At 41.3% G+C, this 21,681-nt stretch overlaps 1 protein-coding gene across 3 annotated transcripts in view; it reads left to right on the top strand.

Annotated features, from left to right (window-relative positions):
- The window catches only part of CPQ (carboxypeptidase Q), a 649,160-nt gene that overhangs the window by 609,980 nt on the left and 17,499 nt on the right, over positions 1-21,681 (top strand). For all 3 annotated transcript variants that reach the window (XM_069731668.1, XM_069731670.1, XM_069731669.1), the window contains exon 7: positions 4,082-4,283. In XM_069731668.1, the coding sequence (XP_069587769.1) occupies positions 4,082-4,283 (202 nt within the window). The remainder of the gene's footprint in view (positions 1-4,081; positions 4,284-21,681) is intronic.

Raw genomic sequence — 21,681 nt, 5'->3', positions numbered from 1 at the left:
CATCCAAGCATGCATTGCTCCTGTCAATGGCTTTAAAGCCTCCCTCTCTGATATGCCTGTTTGCAGTGTGACAGACGGGAAGCAGAAACCTAGATTTTTTTTATGAGAGTGGTGCAAATCTATTTGCAATACCCGGTCCAATAGCCAGTGTAATGATCTGTGACTGTAGGACACAAGCTCTGATAACCGTCACTTACATTTCCACATATGTAGCTCATTTTTTTAATTAGCTGACGTGGAGTAACGCCATTGTTGCAGTGTGACGCGTATGTGATGTTGCTCCCGTCCAGCAAATCAACAGGAACGCCGCAGATCTCAGGAGGTAAGAGACTGTTCGAAGGACTGTCATCTGATGGCAACAGATCGCCTGCAAATTGATTCTCAAAAACTCTATTTCCAGCAATAAGTACATTTATGGACGTTCTGAAAAAACAAAACTATTTTTATTTTCTGCCTTTTAAATTGTCTAACAGCAAAAACCACTGGGACTTTTTAGATTTGCATTACACTTGTGCTAAAACACCCCCTGCCCATTGAAAAGCTCTCCATTCTGTCAGTCCGTGAAAATTGCACCGCACTCAGATGTCATCCGAATGCGGTCTGATTTTTTTCCACGGATCCATAGACACGAATGTCTGAGAGTGATCCGATAATTATCAGAGGCAACTCATGCATGCTGTTTTTTTTTCCCTTGGATTGACTCGCTGCAGTAACCCACATCTTTGTTAACAGATTTCAGATCCATCCCATCATTTTTTTTAACAACATTTATTATAATAAATTCAACTTCAACACATCATACACTAAAAAAAAAGAAAAAAATATTATTTTTTTTACACATGTAATTATGCATGTTGCCCCCTAAATTCCATCATATTATGTCAGGAACTATGTTGGAATATTTTCATCAACTGTGATTTCTCAAAATTAGAATATCATTAAAAAGTTACAGTAATTTATTTCAGTTCTTCAATACAAAAAATGAAATGCATATTTTATATAGAAACATCTACTATATAATTGTCTAAGGGTCACTTCCGTCTGTTTGTCTTTCTGTCTGTCTGTAATGGATATTCATTGATCGCGGCCTCTGTCTGTCATGGAAATCCAAGTCGCTGATTGGTCGCGGCAAAACAGCCATGACCAATCAGCGACGGGCACAGTCCTGAAGAAAATGGCCGCTCCTTACTCCCCGCAGTCAGTGCCCGGCGCCCGCATACTCCCCTCTAGTCACCGCTCACACACGGTTAATGCCGGTGGTAACGGACCGCGTTATACCACGGGTAACGCACTCCATTACCGCTGCTATTAACCCTGTGTGTCCCCAATTTTTTACTATTGATGCTGCCTATGCGCCAACAATAGTAAAAAAATGTAATGATAATAATAATAAAAAAAAACTGCTATACTCACCGTGGCCACTGTTATATACTGCGTGGGCAGTGTTATATACTACGTGACTGGGCAATATACTACGTGGCTCTGTGCTGTATAATACGTGACTGGGCAATATACTACGTGGCTCTGTGCTGTATACTATGTGGCTCTGTGCTGTATACTACGTCGCTGCACAATATACTACGTGACTGGGCAATATACTATGTGACTGGGCAATATACTACGTAGCTGGGCAATATACTACGTGGCTGGGCAATATACTATGTGGGCTGTGCAATATACTACGTGGACATGCATATTCTAGAATACCCGATGCGTTAGAATTGGGCCACCATCTAGTATATTTATATAGAGTTATCTATTTCAAGTTGTCACTAGTCACTAGTTGTCACTAGTGATGAGCGAGTATGCTCGTTACTCAAGTTTCTCCGAGCATGGTCTGGTGGTCTCCGATTATTTCGGCGTGCGCGGAGATTTAGTTTATGTCGACGCAGCTTCATGATTTGCATTTGCAACGTAACTGGGCAATATACTACATGACTGGGCAATATACTACGTGGCTGGGCAATATACTACGTAGCTGGGCAATATACTACGTAGCTGGGCAATATACTACGTGGCTGGGCAATATACTACATGTCTGTGCTGTATACTACGTGGCTCTGTGCTGTATACTATGTCGCTGTGCAATATACTACGTAGCTCTGTGCTGTATACTATGTCACTGGGCAATATACTACGTAACTGGGCAATATACTACATGACTGGGCAATATACTACGTGGCTGGGCAATATACTACGTAGCTGGGCAATATACTACGTGACTGGGCAATATACTACGTGGGCTGTGCAATATACTACGTGGACATGCATATTCTAGAATACCCGATGCGTTAGAATTGGGCCACCATCTAGTATATTTATATAGAGTTATCTATTTCAAGTTGTCACTAGTCACTAGTTGTCACTAGTGATGAGCGAGTATGCTCGTTACTCAAGTTTCTCCGAGCATGGTCTGGTGGTCTCCGATTATTTCGGCGTGCGCGGAGATTTAGTTTATGTCGACGCAGCTTCATGATTTGCATCTGCTAGACAGCTTGAATACTTGCGAGGATTGCCTGTTTGTTAGGGAATCCCCACATGTATTCAAGCTGTCTAGCAGCCACAAATCATGCAGCTGTGTCGACATAAACTAAACCTCCGAGCACGCCGAAATACTCAGAGACCACCCGAGCATGCTCAGAGAAACTCGAGTAATGAGCATACTCGCTCATCACTAGTTGTCACGGTTCTACCCCTCAGTGTGTCTGGGATGCAGTTACTGACAACTCAGCCATCCAATCTGGTACAGGGGCATGCTGAGCTGTCAGTGTGTTGATTAAAAGCTTGACTATCCAATCTGAGACTGTAATGCGTCGGCTGTCTCCAAGTGTTGATTATTCCAGATAATTGCCATGCTACTTAACTGAGCTGTGTCTTCCAGAACTCTACATTCAACTTGTTCTCCTGTGTCTTGAGTTCTGTATGCTTGATCTGTTGCCTGACCTTGGACTTCGTTCTGACCATCCTCTTTTTTTGACCCCTTCAGCTTTGATCCGTTATCCTCCCGGTATCTCGGAACTTTACTTGACTAGGGTTTTGCCTCTTTCTTTTGTTTATGACATACCCTCCTGGCTTCTGACCTTTGACTCCTCGACCATTCTGACTCACGGCTTGGCCGTGAGCAGTGACTAGCGTCACACAAGTGTTTATTTCTGTTATTGTTGATGATTATGGCTTACAGCCAGTGAAATACCAAAAGTCATTATCTGAGTAAATTAGAATACTTTATAACACCAGCTTGAAAAATGATTTTAAAATCCAAAATCTTGGCCTATTGAAATGTATAGTAAATGTACTCAATACTTGGTCGGGGCTCATTTTGCATCACTTACTGCATCAATGTGGCGTGGCATGGAGGCAATCAGCCTGTGGCACTGCTGAGGTGTTATGGAAGCCCAGGTTATTTTGATTTGATAGTAGCCTTCAACTCGCCTGCATTGTTGGGTCTGGTGTCTCTCTTCTTTCTCTTGACAATACCCCATAGATTCTCTATGGGGTTAAGGTCAGGTGAGTTTGCTGCCAATCAAGCACAGTGATACTGTTGTTTTTAAACCCGGTATTGTTTTTACACTAGACCTTAAGCAGCTTGGATTGTGGCCTCTCCACTCTTCTTCCAGACTCTGGGACCTTGATTTCCAGGGTCTAGTGTGAAGTTTCCACAATCAATGATGGTTTCAGGAGCCATGTCATCTGCTGGTGTAGGTCCACTGTGTTTTATCAAGACCAAAGTCAGCGCAGTCGTCTACCAAGAAATTTTAGAGCAGTTCATGCTTTCCTCTGCTGACAAGCTTATTGGAAATGGAAATTTCAGTCATTGGCACGTATGTCTTGCTGCATACATAGAGATCCAAAGCGTTAACTGCAGAATGATTGTATACCTCGGATCAGTGCTATAGGTCCCCAAACTACAGGGGATTCTGATGCTATTTATTAATTGTCTGATAGGTGGATAGGTGGAGACGTAGCTTGCAGGTGATGATATATTGCAGGATTTTTAGTATCTTATACTGTATTATACTGTATACAATATTAATGCATAAATGTTATTACTGTTGTATTTTCCTATATATTTTTTTAACAGAAAGACATTGCCAATATGGACTTGGTCATGGAGACAGACATGGGTACTTTTATGCCACTGGGTATGGAGTTTTCCGGCAAGCCAGAAGCCAAAGCCATAATGTCGGAAATAATGCAGCTTCTAGAACCCATCAACATAACCAAACTGTATGACCATGCTGATGGAACAGACATTAGTTTTTGGATGGAAGCCGGCGTCCCAGGTGAGTAGATACTGCTCCTTGGTTCGGTAGTTGCAGTAGTTGTAGCAAAGTGCCTTTACATGAAGAACAAAGTTTCCATTGTATGTCCTAACCCTGAATATACTCAGTCAAGGCAAAGTGGTTTGTTGACTCCTCTTTTGAAACAAAATTCCAGGCCACTGACCACATCGGACCCTCTCCCTCCAACTAGCTGCACCAAGATGAGGCCATTAAGATTGGACTGTTGGTCAGTTTTGTCTTCCAGATGGAAATTAAGGTTCTGTACCTGCTCGAAGTCCGCCAGGAAAATTAAATGCGAAGCATGGACACAATCACAGACATTAGCGAGCCAATTAAATTGCAATTCATTTACGTTAGTGAAAACGAGTGACATATCTCAGCAACCATGCAAGAAATATATATTTGCATTCTTCGCCTCAGATCTATGATTTTATGTTCATATTAAGCCATTTTCATTAGTTTAATGTAGCAGAAAATAACTCCTTTTTATACCACTGTCTACGAAGTCTCTGCGCCCACGGAGACTATTTTCTGCCAAGTTTTATGAGGTATAATTAAAGATTATTTCCAGGAATGATAGGGTCAGCGCATTTTGCTATGTTGTAAGGTAGAATAGCACGTGAGTGACAGATGGGAACACAAAGTGCAGTCTTGCAATAAATAAGTTGTCACATTTGCACCTATCTCATGACGGAGAGTCGATGTAATGGAATTGTGTGACTGACGGCACAAAACCACTCGGCGTCGGTCTAATAAAACAATACGCCGAAAAGCGAAGACTTCTCATTGTGAAAGGCAAAAGCGTCATTGAAGGATGTGACTAATGTTCATGGAAGAACATCTACAGGAGCTCTTACCTAGGGAGCTGTCACATATTGTTTTCACCTACGCTCGGTGGCTTAAGTCCGAACCTCCCACAAAGCGGGATTCAGGCATATGGGCCATTGACTATAATGGTGCAGACAGAGTCCCCTTTTGCTCTGTCATGCATCATGTTCAGCTGTGAATGCTTATTGAATGCAAGGGCTAGATATAGATATAGTAGACTATATCTTGGTGTCCACCACCGATAGGCTTTATGACCGAAAATTATGCACGACAGAGCACCCTGGGACTCCATTTGCATCATTGTAGTTAATGGCCCCGTCGGCTCACGCGCCCTAAACCCATGTTTTTTAAATTTTGTAGGGGGTTCGGATGTAAGCCTTGACAGGGCTAACAAACGTGTGAAAGGGTCCTTAGACTCGTCTATGTCTTATGTCCTTATGTTGCAGATTTCAGCTTAAAATGGAATGATTCAGCATATATTGTGGGAGAATGATCTGTGTTACTTGGGAATTTAGGACATAGAGCGACCATTATCTGCATCATCTCATGGAGAAACTAAGATTAACAAACCAGAGAGGTCATAGAATACAGGATAGAAAGGAATTAGGCTAATATCAACAGTAAACAAAGTGCCATTTGCTGTTTGTTTTAAATACTACATTAGCATAATCCTGCAGCTGTTGTGTGCTTCAATGCACACTACAAAACTGTAGGTACTCCATGTTCTACCTTATGGTTACAGAATACACCAAAATTTTAGATGACAGCACCTCGGCAATGCAGCATTAGTTAAGACATAGCACGTAACCAGTGGTGTAACTTGAAACTCATGGGCCACGATGAGAAAGCTCCAATGGGGCCCCCAAATATTTTAAATCTTTAATAGCAATAGACTTTTTCTATAGGCCAAAGGGATTTTTAGGGCCCCCTAGGCTCCAGGGCCCGGGTGCGATTTCAACCCCTGCACTTGTTGTAGTTACACCCCTGCACGTAACGAATCAGGCCTATAGATGTTCTGCAGTACACGTAGAAGCCTAAGGGTGCCATATTAGAGCTATATACCTAACTAGCTGAAGAGCCCGGCGTTGCCTGGGCATAGTAAATATCTGTGGTTAGTTATAGCACCTCACTTCTCTTATTTTCCCATCACGCCTCTCATTTTCCCAATCACATCTTTCATTTTCCCCCTCACATCTCTCATTTTCTCCCTCACACCTCTCATTTTCTCCCTCACTCCTCTCATTCCCCCCTAACACTTGTCATTTCAACCTCACATCTGTCATTTTCTGATCACTCCACTATTTTTCCTCACTACTCTCATTTTGCACTCACACCTTTTCATTTTCACCTCACACCTCTCATTTTCACCTCATTACCTCAGTATATACATGTTTGTCATTTCCCTTATATATAGTATACATCTGTATGTCATCTCCTGTCTATAGTATATACCTGTATGTCATCTCCCCTGTATATAGTATATACCTGCTGTGTGTCATCTCCCCTATATATAGTATATACCTGAATGTCATCTCCTTCTATATATAGTATATACCTGTATGTCATCTCCTCCTGTATATAGTATATACCTGTGTCATCTCCCCTGTATATAGTATATATATGTGTGTCATCTCCTTCTGTATATAGTATATACCTGTGGGTCATCTGCTCCTGTATATAGTATATACCTGTGTGTCATCTCCTCCTGTATATACTATATACCTGTATGTCATTTCCTCCTGTATATATATATATATGTACCTGTATGTCATCTCCTCCTCTATATAGTATATACCTGTGTGTCATCTCTAGTGTATATAGTATATATCTTTGTGTCATCTCCTCCTATATATAGTATATACCTGTGTGTCATCTCCTCCTGTATATAGTATATACCTGTATGTCATCTCCTCCTGTATATAGTATGTACCTGTGTGTTATCTCTCCTGTATATAGTATATACCTGTATGTCATCTCCTCCTGTATATAGTATGTACCTGTGTGTTATCTCCCCTGCACATAGTATATATCTGTATGTCATCTCCTCCTGTATTAGACCTCGTTCACACGTTATTTGGTCAGTATTTTTACCTCAGTATTTGTAAGCTAAATTGGCAGCCTGATAAATCCCCAGCCAACAGGAATCCCTCCCCCTGGCAGTATATATTAGCTCACACATACACATAATAGACAGGTCATGTGACTGACAGTTGCCATATTTCCTATATGGTACATTTGTTGTAGTTTGCTTATTAATCAGATTTTTGTTTTTGATGGATAATACCAGACTTGTGTGTGTTTTAGGGCGAGTTTCGTTTGTCAAGTTGTGTGTGTTGAGTTGCGTGTGGCGACATGCATGTAGCGACTTTTGTGAGATGAGTTTTGTGTGGCAACATGCGTGTAGCAACTTTGTGTGTCGAGTTGCATGTGACAGGTTAGTGTAGCAAGTTGTGTGCAGCAAGTTTTGCGCATGGCGAGTTTTGCGCGTGGCGTGTTTTATGTGTGGTGCCTTTTGAGTATGTGCAAGTTTTGTGTGAGGTAACTTTTGCATGTGTTGCAACTTTTGTGCATGTGGCAATTTTTCCGCGTGTGCAAGTTTTGCGTGTGGCGAGTTTTCCATGAGATGAGTTTTGCACTTGCGGCGAGTTTTGCAAGAGCCTAGTTTTTGCATGTGGCGAGTTCTGTGCGTGGCGAGTTTTGAGTGGCGACTTTTGTGTTTCGACTTTTATGTGGCGAGGTTGGTGTATTTGTGGTGAAATGTGTGCTGAGGGTAATATGTGTTCAAGCACGTGGTAGTGTGTGGCACATTTTGTGTGTGTGTTCATATCCCCGTGTGGTGAGTATCCCATGTCGGGGCCCCACCTTAGCAACTGTATGGTATATACTCTTTGGCGCCATCGCTCTCATTCTTTAAGTCCCCCTTGTTCACATCTGGCAGCTGTCAATTTGCCTCCTACACTTTTCCTTTCATTTTTTCCCATTATGTAGATAGGGGCAAAATTATTTGGTGAATTGGAAAGCGCGGGGTTAAAATTTCACCTCACAACATAGCCTATGACGCTCTCGGGGTCCAGACGTGTGACTGTGCAAAATTTTGTGGCTGTAGCTGCGACGCCTCCAACACTTTTCCTTTCACTTTTTCCCCATTATGTAGTAAGGGGCAAAATTGTTTGGTGAATTGGAAAGCACGGGGTTAAAATTTCACCTCACAACATAGCCTATGACACTCTCGGGGTCCAGGCGTGTGACTGTGCAAAATTTTGTGGCTGCAGCTGCGACGCCTCCAACACTTTTCCTTTCACTTTTTCCCCCATTATGTAGATAGGGGCAAAATTGTTTGGTGAATTGGAACGCGCGGGGTTAAAATTTCGCCTCACAACATAGCCTATGACGCTCTTGGGGTCCAGATGTGTGACTGTGCAAAATTTTGTGGCTGTAGCTGTGACGGTGCAGATGCCAATCCCGGACATACATACACACATACACACATTCAGCTTTATATATTAGATATGTGGTATATCTTTTTCAATGTCGCTCTGTGACTTAGTAGTTAAGCAGGTGATCGGGAAATCTACTCTAGATCTATTTAGCTGGTAACTACCCTCTCGGATTTGTGGGCAGCGAGTTATTTGCTTTAATGCTCCTGCTCAAACGTTGAAACCCAAAAGCAGTCAGATGGCGATATTTGCATGGTCACCTAGAAAGCAGGAACAAAATGAAAGGCATATGATGGCCGTTTGCATATTTCAGAGCTTTAGAGGATTTATGGAAAGAGTCCAGCACGGTTTGTTCAGATCTTTCCGTAACTCCTACAGCGTTTATAGAGAACCTGCCCTGAGGAGTCTCCTGTCTGTCCCTGATCACTAATATAGCAAAATGCTTGGAGATTTCTTTATTTTCATAAGGTCTTTTCTACGCCTTGATAATCCTTTAAAAAATGTAGTTTTATTCAGCAGCATTGCATATGCTAATGAAAGAGAACTAGTTTGACAGAGCGTCTCTTCCTCCAGACTAGTCCTGCCTTGGATCCTGTAATTATACTTGCCTGGGTGTGATTGGCAGCTTCACTTAATTCTTGTAATGACGAATCCCCACATGGTATGATGTCGATATACAACCCCCACCCAGTTTGACATCCCCACAAACCCCCCACACACAATATGTTTCCCGGTGGCTCCCACACATTATGACATCCCCACAAAGCCCCTCACATAGTATGATGTCCCCATGAGGCCCCTTACCCACTATGACATCCCACACATAGCCCCTCACATAGTATGATGTCCCCATGAGGCCCCCCACCCACTATGACATCCCCCACAAAGCCCCTCACAAAGTGTAATGTCCCCATGGGGCCCCCCACCCACTATGACATCTCTCACAAAGCCCCTCACATAGTATGATGTCCCCATGAGGCCCCCCCACCCACTATGACATCCCACACATAGCCCCTCAAATAGTATGATGTCCCCATGAGGCCCTCCAACCACTATGACATCCCCCACAAAGCCCCTCACATAGTATGATGTCCCCATGAGGCCCCCCACCCACTATGACATCCCACACAAAGCCCCCCACATAGTATGATGTTCCCATGCGGCCCCTCACACAGAATAACTACCTACAAAGCCTATGACATCCCCCACAAAGCCCCTCACATAGTATGATGTCCCCATGAGGCCCCCCACCCACTGACATTCCCCACAAAGCCCCTCACATAGTATGATGTTCCCATGAGGCCTCCCACACAGAATAACTACCTACAAAGCCCCTCACATAGTTTGATGTCCCCATGAGGCCCCCCCACCCACTATGACATCCCACACATAGCCCCTCACATAGTATGATGTCCCCATGAGGCCCCCCACCCACTATGACATCCCACACAAAGCCCCCCACATAGTATGATGTTCCCATGCGGCCCCCCACACAGAATAACTACCTACAAAGCCCTTCATATAGTATGATCTCCCCACAAATCCCATTACACAGTATGATGTCCCAACAAAGACCGTCCCCACACAGACCCTCGTAATACGCGAGTTATACTTTGGCTATGTCTGCTACACGGGATGCAAATGGCTAACAAGCTTTGTAGAACTGACAAGTGACATAAATTGGCCTATATGGATATTAACAAGTATTTCTGTAGATAGCGTTTGTTTCTGTGCCTAAATAAGTACACAGCATTGTTACTTGGCAGCTTTTTATACCTAAATTCTTTGCACTTAATGGAAATCAGATGGGAATTTCTACACAGCACAATGCGACGCTTGGAAGGTAATTTTGCGGGTAGAATATTTTAATAGTTTCAAAAAGTCTTTGAATCAAGAGAAAATCTTTGCATCTGTGATTAGCATGAAAACTGTAACTTCCTTTGTTGTTTTAGTATTTACTAAGGAGGCCTACCCATATGTGTGCGCTGTCCCAACAGTCATTAAAATAATCCCATCTGAAATAATGAAACGTGACAGGGTTGTCATTGCAATTTTTTGGTCTGTTTTTGAAATGCTTGTGAGAAATCCACCCAACATCTGCATTAAATAAAACGTTTTTTAAAGAGCTTTTCCGAGAATTGGTATCTTCCAAGAGAAAGTACATACAACATCTCGCCCAGCCAACGAGAATCTTACGGTACCAGAGAAGCAGGAACTCGGAACACCCTGCTGGGTACAGATAGGTGTCTCCAGTTTGGTGTTTCATGTAATTAATGCATCTTTGCTGACTTTTTTTCATTGAAATTAATTTATTCAACAGATAAAATTTCCTGATGACTTTGAACCATGGAAAAAATCAGATGCTTTACATAAAAATAAAATGGCTTTACAAAATTATAAAGTTTGTCACCGTGAGGTTTCCAACCAAGGGTCAGAATGAGGCCTTAGAGTTTACTCAACTGTCAGCTAATACCTGAGTCTGGCGCTCCGCTCCTGGCCCCACAGCGACTCCATAAAACCCGCATATCTGGTAGACCTTCTCCGAGCTCCCAGCGGTTCCAAGCTTGCTAGATCAAGAGCCCGTAGCAGTCCCTCTTCCTCGTCCAAATAACTATCCGGCAAGTCTTAACTAATCCAAGATTTGGTGTAACTTTATATTTGTGTTCTATTCTTCCGTATCCCACTCCGAAAACATTTCCACCTATATTTTATAGTCCCTCTATTCAACCCGCCAAGCATAGGAAGTGGGTATCAATAACGTCCACATCATCTCCAATACGGCACCCAAGATGGATTTTCCTCAGTGCTATTTAGGTTCAAAAGAACGTTCAATGGGACAAAAAAAAGGGATGGAAGAATAAGTGAAACAAGGTAGAATGGACAATGTAGAAACATTTATCCGGATGATCATGCACTTATCATCGTGCAATGGGGAATGTAAGTAAAGCTGCATGAGCCGGGCACACGGGGGGTATATGTGCCAACACAGGTGTACACTTCAGACTGATGCCGTGAGGTCAGGGTTAGGGTTAGGGCTCTGATATGGTCCCTGCCATATGTATAACCACTTTGTGTTGTGGATGTGAGGACATTTGCAGTAGAAAGTGTGGGTGAATTCATTTCTCGGAGCGTTTTCTATCATTCCGATCTTATGCGTCTCAGTCACTTGTGTATTTGAGTTTCTCTTTAATAACGATTTGGATTATTTTCCTAGAAAATAAACAAAATCTCTTCTAAGCTTTAGGTTTTATATTAATCCCCCCTTGGCCAATGTATAAAAATAGCGGGGGATTCCTGACAAAGGTCAGATCGGTTCATATGCAAAATTATATATCCCTCCAATTTTTTTCTTCTTTCAGAAACAGTGTTAAAGTTTCTTAGTATTAAATGTATATACAAATTATCTGTATTAAGCCTTAAAGAGAAACCGTCACATTGACAATACAGTGTGATCTGTGGACAGCATAGAAGAGAGGAGGAACTAAGTAGCATGATATGGGACTTTAGAAGAAACTGGAGGGAAAGATGTAGCGAGTAAACATGAAAAAATTTAATAAATAATACACATTGAAAACAGCTTATGGAACAAAAAAGTACAAAAAAGTGTGTGAGGCAAGACAAAGATGGACAAACGAGATACGAGCCATGAGTCATTCCATCATCTTAGGTAAGATTGCAAAAGAGTATGAATGGGTGAAAAGAGGTGCATCCACATCAATATAGTCAGGGTCTACAAGGCAAGTGGGGCTGCTAGTAAATGCGCACTAGTAGGGAGATGCCTCTGACCCGACAGGTGACGGGAGACTCCGGCTGGAATACATTTGCACAAAAGTTTTGAGATTTTTTTAACAAGTCGTAATTGATGAATCATCTGAAAAAATCTGCAAACCTCAAATCCTGCTCACAATGCCGAACGTAAAAAAACAACCGAACACATGTAAAATTCACTTTATAAAAGGTGCAGATTAAAAAAAATAAGGCGCAAAAGTAAAAAAGGCAAAAAATTATGCAAAAAAAAAAAAAAAAAGTTCAAATGTAATAAAGAATCCGGACCATTTTGTTTTCCTATACAGGGAACAGGGATTTTTGATCGTCACGTAACATCATAGGGCCTGATTCATCAAGATTGCTGTTTTTTATGCTGGTCTTGATGAGGATGTGTACTGGAGTCAGAAGCTCCTGATTAATGAAAAGAATCAAGAGCACCGGACGAGTGGCGTACACCTCCTACTACAATGCATGGATTTGTGGTGTAGTGAATGCCGTCATGAATTTGACGAGCTGAAGTTGCCACACCACTTCCAGCCTCAGCTTCACCCATTTTTGGCAGAGTTGGAAGAAACTGGCGTGAAGACAGCAGAAGTCTCAAAATTTAGGCACAGCTCCGAGTTGCGCCTAAATGAAAGCTTTGATGACTCTAACCCATAGTGTTAGATGTTCTTTAGAAGGGTTGTGCCAAGATTATATGTTTCCTCTACCCATTGGTAAGGAGGTAACTTACTGATCACTGAAGATGTGACTGTTGAAATGCTCACTGGTCCAAAAAACAGAGGACTGAAGAACTCGATCTAAATGGAGCAGAGGTTGAGCAGGCTGGGTTTCCACCGGTCTCTACTACTGGGTAGGTCCCATCACGGCACACTGGAAATGGCAGGTAATGCCAGCTCATCCAATTACTGGCCAACATGTTGACCTTTACTTAGATAGTATTTGGCTAAGTGGTATTTTGACCATTTTTGGTGGGACCAGGAAATAGAGACTGTCTGGGACTCGGGAAGTGTGAAACATGGCACGCAATCATGGAAGGCTCACTCTTTGCTTTAGCGAAATAAATGTCCGACCAGACAATTCATTTAAGGGGTTAATGAAATTGTTCTAGAATAACTTTTTCCTTGACCCTGTCAATACATTCCCAGAGCTATGACATATTCATTATCACCTTCTGTAAGCAGTGGAAATATTCTATTTTTTAAATGTACAATGTCCTAATATATCAATAGAAACAATGGTTGACTTCGTTAAAATTTGTATTATTTTTGTTGCGTTATTTTTCTCTAATTGAAGCTATTTCTAGCATGTTCTATTTATTTCTGACAGTTTTATAATTAGAAAAGTATGTGTTGACTCGTAATGATGGAGCTGGAGTCAAAACTGCTGTTTTTTTTTTTCCATTCCAATAATATTTTGTTTCTCGTGGTTACAGAAGAGAATACATTAAAATAAGCATTACTGGCTAATTGTGTCTGAAAGTCGGGATTCAAAGGTAGCGCAAAAAGTTTTCTCTTAAAGGGATTGTTTGTAATTTTTTTTATTAAATAGTTTAAGACCAGGAAATGTTTTAGATTGATAAATTAACCACAAGGTTTGTGAACCAGGTATGTAATGGTTCACTGCCTCTAAACAGAAACAGCGTTATCATTCACTGACAGTAGAAAGAATACTTTGTAAATGGTGATTGATTAAAACATTAAGGTAGTTTAACCTTTAAAATGAAGGATGATGATATTTCTGTCCTTTTTATGGATTGTTTCCTGCTTTTTTTAGCGTTTTTCTATTTGTCTGTTTTTCATGAGCTTCACACTCTGTTGAGTGGCTACTGGTGGTCTCCCATACTGTGTGCATGGAGAGAAGTGGAGTTCCTGCTCTCCTCTCCTCACATGAGCAGTGCTGGCCAATCCAAGAGTAGGGGCGTGTCTTAAACTACCCAATCAGAGTGTGAATTGGTTAGTAAGAGAAGTGTGGCCACCATCCGGAAAAGATTTAAAAAAAAAACACAGAGAATCTGTGAATCGGCAGCAGAGTGAATGAAAAAGAGAGCTCCAGTGAAATTTATTCATAATTTCTTTGCTAAAGTTATATTTTTATGTTAGATGGTAGGAGCTCTTTAAGTCTTCCTTAAACAGAGAGTGATCATAGCTGCATCCTAATGTAACAGAGCTTAAAGGGAATCTGTATCTCGGTTTTAGCTACCTAAACTGAGAGCAGCATGAAATGGGGGCAGAAATCCTGATTCCAGTGATTCACTATCTGGATTGTTTGCTGTAGTTTTTCAAAATCACAGTTTTATCAGAGATTATCACTGGTAAACCTGCTGCCATGTGGTTCTTCATATTGATGATCACTGTATAACCCGAACCCTGATTGGCAGTTTTCTGCCTATGCACAGTTTTATCAGGAAGCTGCCAATCAGTGGTGAGGATGAGGCTATACAGAACTCCGCAGATAAAACAGGGATTTTATCAAAACTGCAGAAACCAGCCCATTAAGTGATATTTTGCTGGAATCAGTCCCTACTCCTATATCATGTTGATCTCAGATGGGATAGAAAAAAAAAACCTAATGACAGATTAGATTTCCTTTTAGGGCTCATGCAAAAGACTGTATTTTTGGTCCGAGTGCTAAAAATGGACAGCACTCTGACCAATGTTATTCAATGGAGTGGTGCAGATTTTGCGATTTTTTTTTTTTTTTTTTTTTTTTTTTTTTTTTCACTGACCAAATCTGCGTGTGAAAAAAATCGCAGTATGCGCTCGTTTCGTCCGTTAATTAGATACTCATCATTTCAAGTCTAAGGGTGCGCAAAAATAATCGGATGCCATACGGAGCCACAGTGCAGCATTACAGATTTTTACACGGATTGTATACACGTGACAAGTGAGAAGAAAATCGTCCAAGTTTTATGGATGAAACTCTGAACGATTTGTTTATATGCTCGTGTGAACCTACACTAAAGGGATGGGTGAAAAATCCAGAAGTGGTGACGAGGTTCTATTCTACTGTCCCTCTGATTGTTCCACTGCCTAGTCATGGATTACAAATACCGATATGAAATACTGACCTAATACTGATCGTGTGAACATGGCCTTAACGTGATCTTCCCGTTTCCAGCTATCATTTGGATAGGTGATAACTTGTGGATCAGTTGGACTCCAGCCGCTTGGCCCTAAACTGATCCCACCAGTGGGGCTCTGCAGAATGGAGTGTACACACGCGCATCAATGCTTAATTCATTATTTATTGAAATGCTAGAAAAAGCTGAGCACTGTTCTTGGTAGCCTCAAAGTGAATGAATTAGCCACGTGGCACTCTTGCTCAACCACAGCATTTTCCAATGGGGGATTTTAGAGCCCCATTTTCACGATCGGTTGAACATCCACCGATAAGAAGATCATGATATATCCTGTTAATAGGCGATAACTTTCACTGATAGGAATACCCTATAAGAGCAGATAAGACAAGGTAGAGGTAAGGAATACCCAACGTTTGTGAGTGCTATATAATATGTCGTGGCTGCAGATCCGATCTAAACAACGTCTGAATTTTACAGACTAGTTACAATTCTGAACTAAACTTTGGGCCCCATCATTTACAATTTTTTTTTTAAGTTAACTACTTTAGTTTTTTGTCTTGTGGCATTCGCTAATGTTTTTTTTATGCCAAATTCATCAATATGATGCGTGTCGTGATTTTTGAGCCAGTTAAAATTAAGCTCCTTATTTTAACTAATTTGTAGTGATAAGTAGTGATGAGCAAATATACTCGTTACTCGAGATTTCTCGAGCATGCTCGGTTGACCTCCGAGTATTTTTTAGTGCTTGGAGATTTAGTTTTCTTCGCCACAGTTGAATGATTTACATCTGTTAGCCAGCATAAGTACATGTGGGTTTGCCTGGTTGCTAGGGAATCCCCACATGTGCTTATGCTAGCTAACAGATGTAAATCATTCAGCTGCGGCGATGAAAACTAAATCTCCAAGCACTTAAAAATACTCGGAGGACCCCCGAGCGTGCTCGAGAAATCTCGAGTAACGAGTATATTCGCTCATCACTAGTGATGAGTGTACGCGTTAGGATAAGGTGTTATCCGAGCATACTGAGGAGCTAACCGATTGACTTTGGGGTGCTCGATTAATATGTTCAAGTCCCTGCGCCTGCATGTGTCGAACAACCGCGAGACATGCGGCCGCGGTGACTGGAACATATTTTTCAAGCACACCAAAGACACTCCCGAGCATGCTTGAATAACACAACACGTTCTCTCATCACTACGCTTTTTGTGACTATTTAGCTTAAAAAGTCACACGTTTCACTTAACAGTGGAAATTTGCCCCTCAAAGAACTGTCATGTACAAAATCACTACAGTGGAACACTGGAGTACATTTGCACCAATTTTGCTTCTTTTTTTCTTAAATTGCAATTGATAAAACAGCCGAAAACATTTGGAAAACAAAAACTGTGCCCAGTATGGCAAACACACAAAAAAAAGACAAAAAAGGGCAAACACAGGTAATATAGTCAATTAAAATTCAGGCAAATTAAATTATGAATTAGGTGAACATGTAAAACAGGCGACAAACACCCCAAAAGGTGCAAATACAATAATGATTTGTGTCTTTAGCATCTACAGTATTATGCAGATATTGTGCGAAAACCTGTTAGTGGGTCATTACCGCTGTACTCAGGCTTCTCCTGCTGTGATAATGTAATGTAGAATTTTATGAATTCATGAAATGCTTTTATAAATCCTTCAGTTCTTTGTATTTTAAAGTTAACGTCTTGTATTGTAATTTAGAGATGTTATTTGACTCTTCTAATATTGTAACGCAGCAGAATAATTATCACATAATATAGAAAGGATGGACATTATTTCATACAATAACCCTATTTACATGTCGTATAATTGCCTTATTAGCGAGGTAGAGATATCCTGTGTCTTATTCTGCCACATTATCATTTAAATCACCTGATCTAATAAGGAAAAAATAAGAACACAAACTAAGCAGAAAAAAATTGCCATGTTGAAAGTGAACCTTTAAAAGTGTTCCCCTTTCTAATCTGCTGCCTCCTTTACTTTTTTGGTGCCTTATGTAAATCAGCAGCAGTCAGCCCGATAGGCATGCCTGGACCATCCTCTGCGCATGTTGTCAGCCTCAGAATTCAGCCTCTGGCACCCCTTAAATCATCTACGCAAAGGTGCCCTGCGATCAAAGATGTGGCAGCAGCAGTTGTAATAACCCATAGGATATAGTTAACATCAAAGTACTTCTCATAAGTTTTTTCCATTCCTCCCCCCAAAATAAGATTACCCTAGCAAATAAATTGTGTTCCCTAAAATGGCACTAATAAAAGTACAACCATTCCTACAATGGGCCCCTCATCCAGCTGTCACTGCGACCAAAACCCTGCCCATCACAGGTACACCAGTGGCCATATTATTGTCTGTGCATGTAACCTTTGGTATATGTGCCATAACAAGGAAACTTGACCAATATGCCGAGTCTTACACAGTATGTATGGGACAGAGCTAGTGGCACCATGGTTGCTCAGAATAGTTTGGTCAGTTGTAGATCAGGTCCTCTTGGATGGCTTTACAGTTGGCTAAAAGATATAAAAGATAATACACATTCAAGATCAGTCCCTTGTTGTAGCTTCTCTTGAAGATTTGCTGACTACACTGCTTCATCTGTGACGAAGAGAGACTTAAAGGGAACCTGTCACCCCCATAATCGAAGGTGAGCTAAGCCCACCGGCATCAGGGGCTTATCTACAGCATTCTGTAATGCTGTAGATAAGCCCCCGATGTATCCTGAAAGATGAGAAAAAGAGGTTAGATTACACTGGTCAACGCAATTTTTCTGGCAAAAGGTTTTAAAACATATTTTAGGTCAATTTTGGCTGCTGATTACGAATATGAACTCCGTTTTTGGCTATCACATCAGGATTTCGAGATATTTTCAATTTTTGATGAAAATTACTTCTATCTAATGTTTTATGATAAAAACACATGATTTTCTCTACTACATTGTACATTTTTAATCAAGGAATAACAAAGATTACAAAGTCTATGTACAGCAAATCAAATATACTTACATAATTAAAGTACAAAATATAAAAACACATATATATGGCACACAGATGAATGACAAATGGCAGTTATTTGAACTTTCTTTTCTTGGCTGATCTGTGATGTACAGCTTCTGGGTTGTCTCTCATCAAGCTCCAGCAATAGTCAGCCATCATATGTGAGTCCCATCGGCCTTGATACTGTTCTTTCATTGTTTTAATGTCCTGATGAAAACGCTCCCCTTGTTCCTTGCTCATATCCCCAAGGTTCTCTGGAAAAAAGTCCAAATGGCTGTGAATCTTGATACTCATTCTACATCCAAGATTTCGCAGACTCATCAGTACCTCTTCCACAATCTCTTCATAGTTGTCTGCTTTCTTATTCCCTAGAAAATTCTGCACCACATTACAAAATGCATTCCAGCTCTTTCTTCTGTCTCATTCATTGATGTGATAAAATTTGGGTCTCTCATAAGTGTTCTTATTTGAGGTCCATCAAATATTCCAGCCTTTTTCTTCTCTTCACTAAGACCAGGAAAGTTGAACATATATAGTTAAAGCATTCTCCGCTGTGATTGAGAGCTTTGACGAACTGCTTCATCAATCCAAGTTTTATGTGTAAGGGAGGAAAGACAATGTCCTTCCTATCCACTAGAGGATCATGGATGACATTCTTATCGCCAGATGCCAAACTCTGTCGCTGAGGCCATTCAGTTTTCACCCAATGCTCTGCTGTAGCTCTACTGTCCCAGTAGCAGAGAAAACAAGGGTGTTATCATAACAAATGGGAATTATGCATGTTCAAATAAAGCAAAGATATTCTCACATTTATTGGGAGACTAAATGAAAACTAAATTTACCTTAGTGAACCGTATAAACCGACACTTTTCATACACTACTTATATTTATCATGGAATTCTTGAAAATGGGCTATATACCTGTAGCGCAAAAACGTGTTGTGATAAATTATAAGATCAGATTTGAATTCAGCACCCTCAAATTAGTCTAAAACTGTTCTTAAAGTCCATGCCAGAAAATTTTCTTTTTTTTGTAGACCAGTGTTATACTCACCCAGGGGCATTCCCGCTGCGGTCCGGTCCGATGGGTGTTGCGGTCAGGTCCGGGGCTTCCCATCTTCTTACGATGATGTTCTCTTCTTGTCTTCAAGCTGCGGCTCCGGGCAGGCGTACTTTGTCTACCCTGTTGAGGGCAGAGCAAAGTACTGCAGTGCGCAGGCGCCGTGCCACTCTGACCTTTCCCGGCACCTGCGCACTGCAGTACTTTGCTCTGCCCTCCACAGGGCAGACAAAGTATGCCTGCACCGGAGCCGCAGCATGAAGACAAGAAGAGGATGTCATCATAAGATGGGAGGCCCTCGGACCGCGACGCCCATCGGATCGGACCGCCCAAGTGAGTATAATCTAACCTCTTTTTCTCATCTTTCAGGTTACATCGGGAACTTATCTTCAGCATTTCAGAATGCTGTAGATAAGCCCCTGATGGCAGTGGGCTTAGCTCAACCTCCATTTTGGGGGTGACAGGTTCTCTTTAACAAGGGTTTAAAGGGGTTGACCACTACTAGGACCACCCCTCCTCATGTTTGGGCCCATTAAAAATGACACCTATGCTCACCTCGGGTGCTTGCGCCGTTCCAGTGGTGTCGGCACATTCCCAGGGCTCATGCATACATCACACGAACCCGGCACCCAATAAGCTCTGGCTTCACTGTCCCTGCCATCAGATTTATTGAGCATGAATGGGAAATAAGGGCTGCAGTTGTTCTCTCAATGACCTCTTGATTTCGATATTTCTGAAGGAGGGAACAGATATGCCAGCCCTGATTGGTCGTACGGCTCACTTGACGTAACAACCTCATTTGAGTCCCAGAAAGGCAAATGCCGACACTGGTGGGATGGTGTTGGCACTGGGGGGTGAGTACAGGTATTTTTATTTTAACAGGCCAAACATGAGGAATGAGAAAGGGTTGTCCAAGTAGTGGATAACCCCTTTGTTTATTTTGTCTTGCCTCCACAAGGGAAACAAAGCATTACACAGAACCCATGCAGATCAGTGTAATATCCAGATATGTCATGTCCTTGAGTAGTAGATTTCAAAATGATACAGGTCCTTCAAATTAATCCTTTCTCCACCAGTTATACATATGGCATTTTTATAACCTTGAAGCCATTTTGTGTGAGAAAAGCTTCCAGCCTTTTGATGAGTGCCCCCTGGTCCTTTGTAAAGCATTTGGGAGGAATAAGTCATGCGCCAGTTCTTTCTATTGACCATACCTATATTGATACATATAAATGAGATCTCCTCTGGGGTGTCTTTTTTTAAGGTAAACAAGCTTAACTTTTTAGCCTCTGATTGAGAGCAGCCCACCCATTTTATGCAAGAATCTAATTATCTGACTTTGACTTTCCATTATCATTATTTGAACAAGGAGCCCAAAACTGTACCCAATTTTAAAGATGTGACTTTACAATGGATTCATAAAAGGGTAACAATAAAAGGGTAACAATACGTTGGTATCACAGGAATTTATCTCTCTTTTTATACAACCTAAAATCTTATTTGCTTTTGCAGCTGCTGCTTGACATTGAGTATTCAAACTTACGGTAGCTATGTTGTGACCAGAAAGTCAAAGTCCTTTTTCGGTCCTGTTATCCCGACCTCCAAGAGAAGTGTTGCACAACACTTCCCGTTCTATGCAAGACCGTAGATAAGGGTCCTGATGTGCAACTCAACTCAGAAATTCTTAATACAGTATTTGAAACCAGACCCCACCCACGCCTCATTACCTTGAATGTCAAATTTCTTATATAATGAGCTTTACTGATGCATCTGTTCCTCGTTAATATCATAATATCAATGTCTTCACCACACTTCTATTTCTGGGTTCTTTCGAAAAACAGCATTTAATTTGGAATTAAAAATAGTATTTAAATGCTGGCTGATATTTTATTAGCTTTTTAACACTGTACCAATTCCAAGTCGATCTATGTGGAGCTATGATATTTACACAGTCTGAAATTTATTACATCCCCAGCTGTTCACAAGCAAATATACAGACACAGATTAAATAGAAATCACATATTTCTTTCTCACCTTGTTTTTTTCTGATAAAAGTAGTCACATAGAACTTTAACCATGTACTGTATAATGTGCCATCTAAATATCAAGCACACTTTACACTATGTGAATCTCCCCTTGTCGGGCGTATAGACAAGCCCTGGGCAGATATCGACCGCAGAGAGCCATTGTGCATGAACATTATAATGGCCTCT

Source organism: Ranitomeya imitator, chromosome 6 (genome assembly GCF_032444005.1).
Source record: "Ranitomeya imitator isolate aRanImi1 chromosome 6, aRanImi1.pri, whole genome shotgun sequence".
Classification (NCBI taxonomy): Eukaryota; Metazoa; Chordata; class Amphibia; order Anura; family Dendrobatidae; genus Ranitomeya; species Ranitomeya imitator.
The sequence above is the reverse complement of the archived record's forward strand: the minus strand, read 5'-3'. Positions and strand labels throughout refer to the sequence as shown.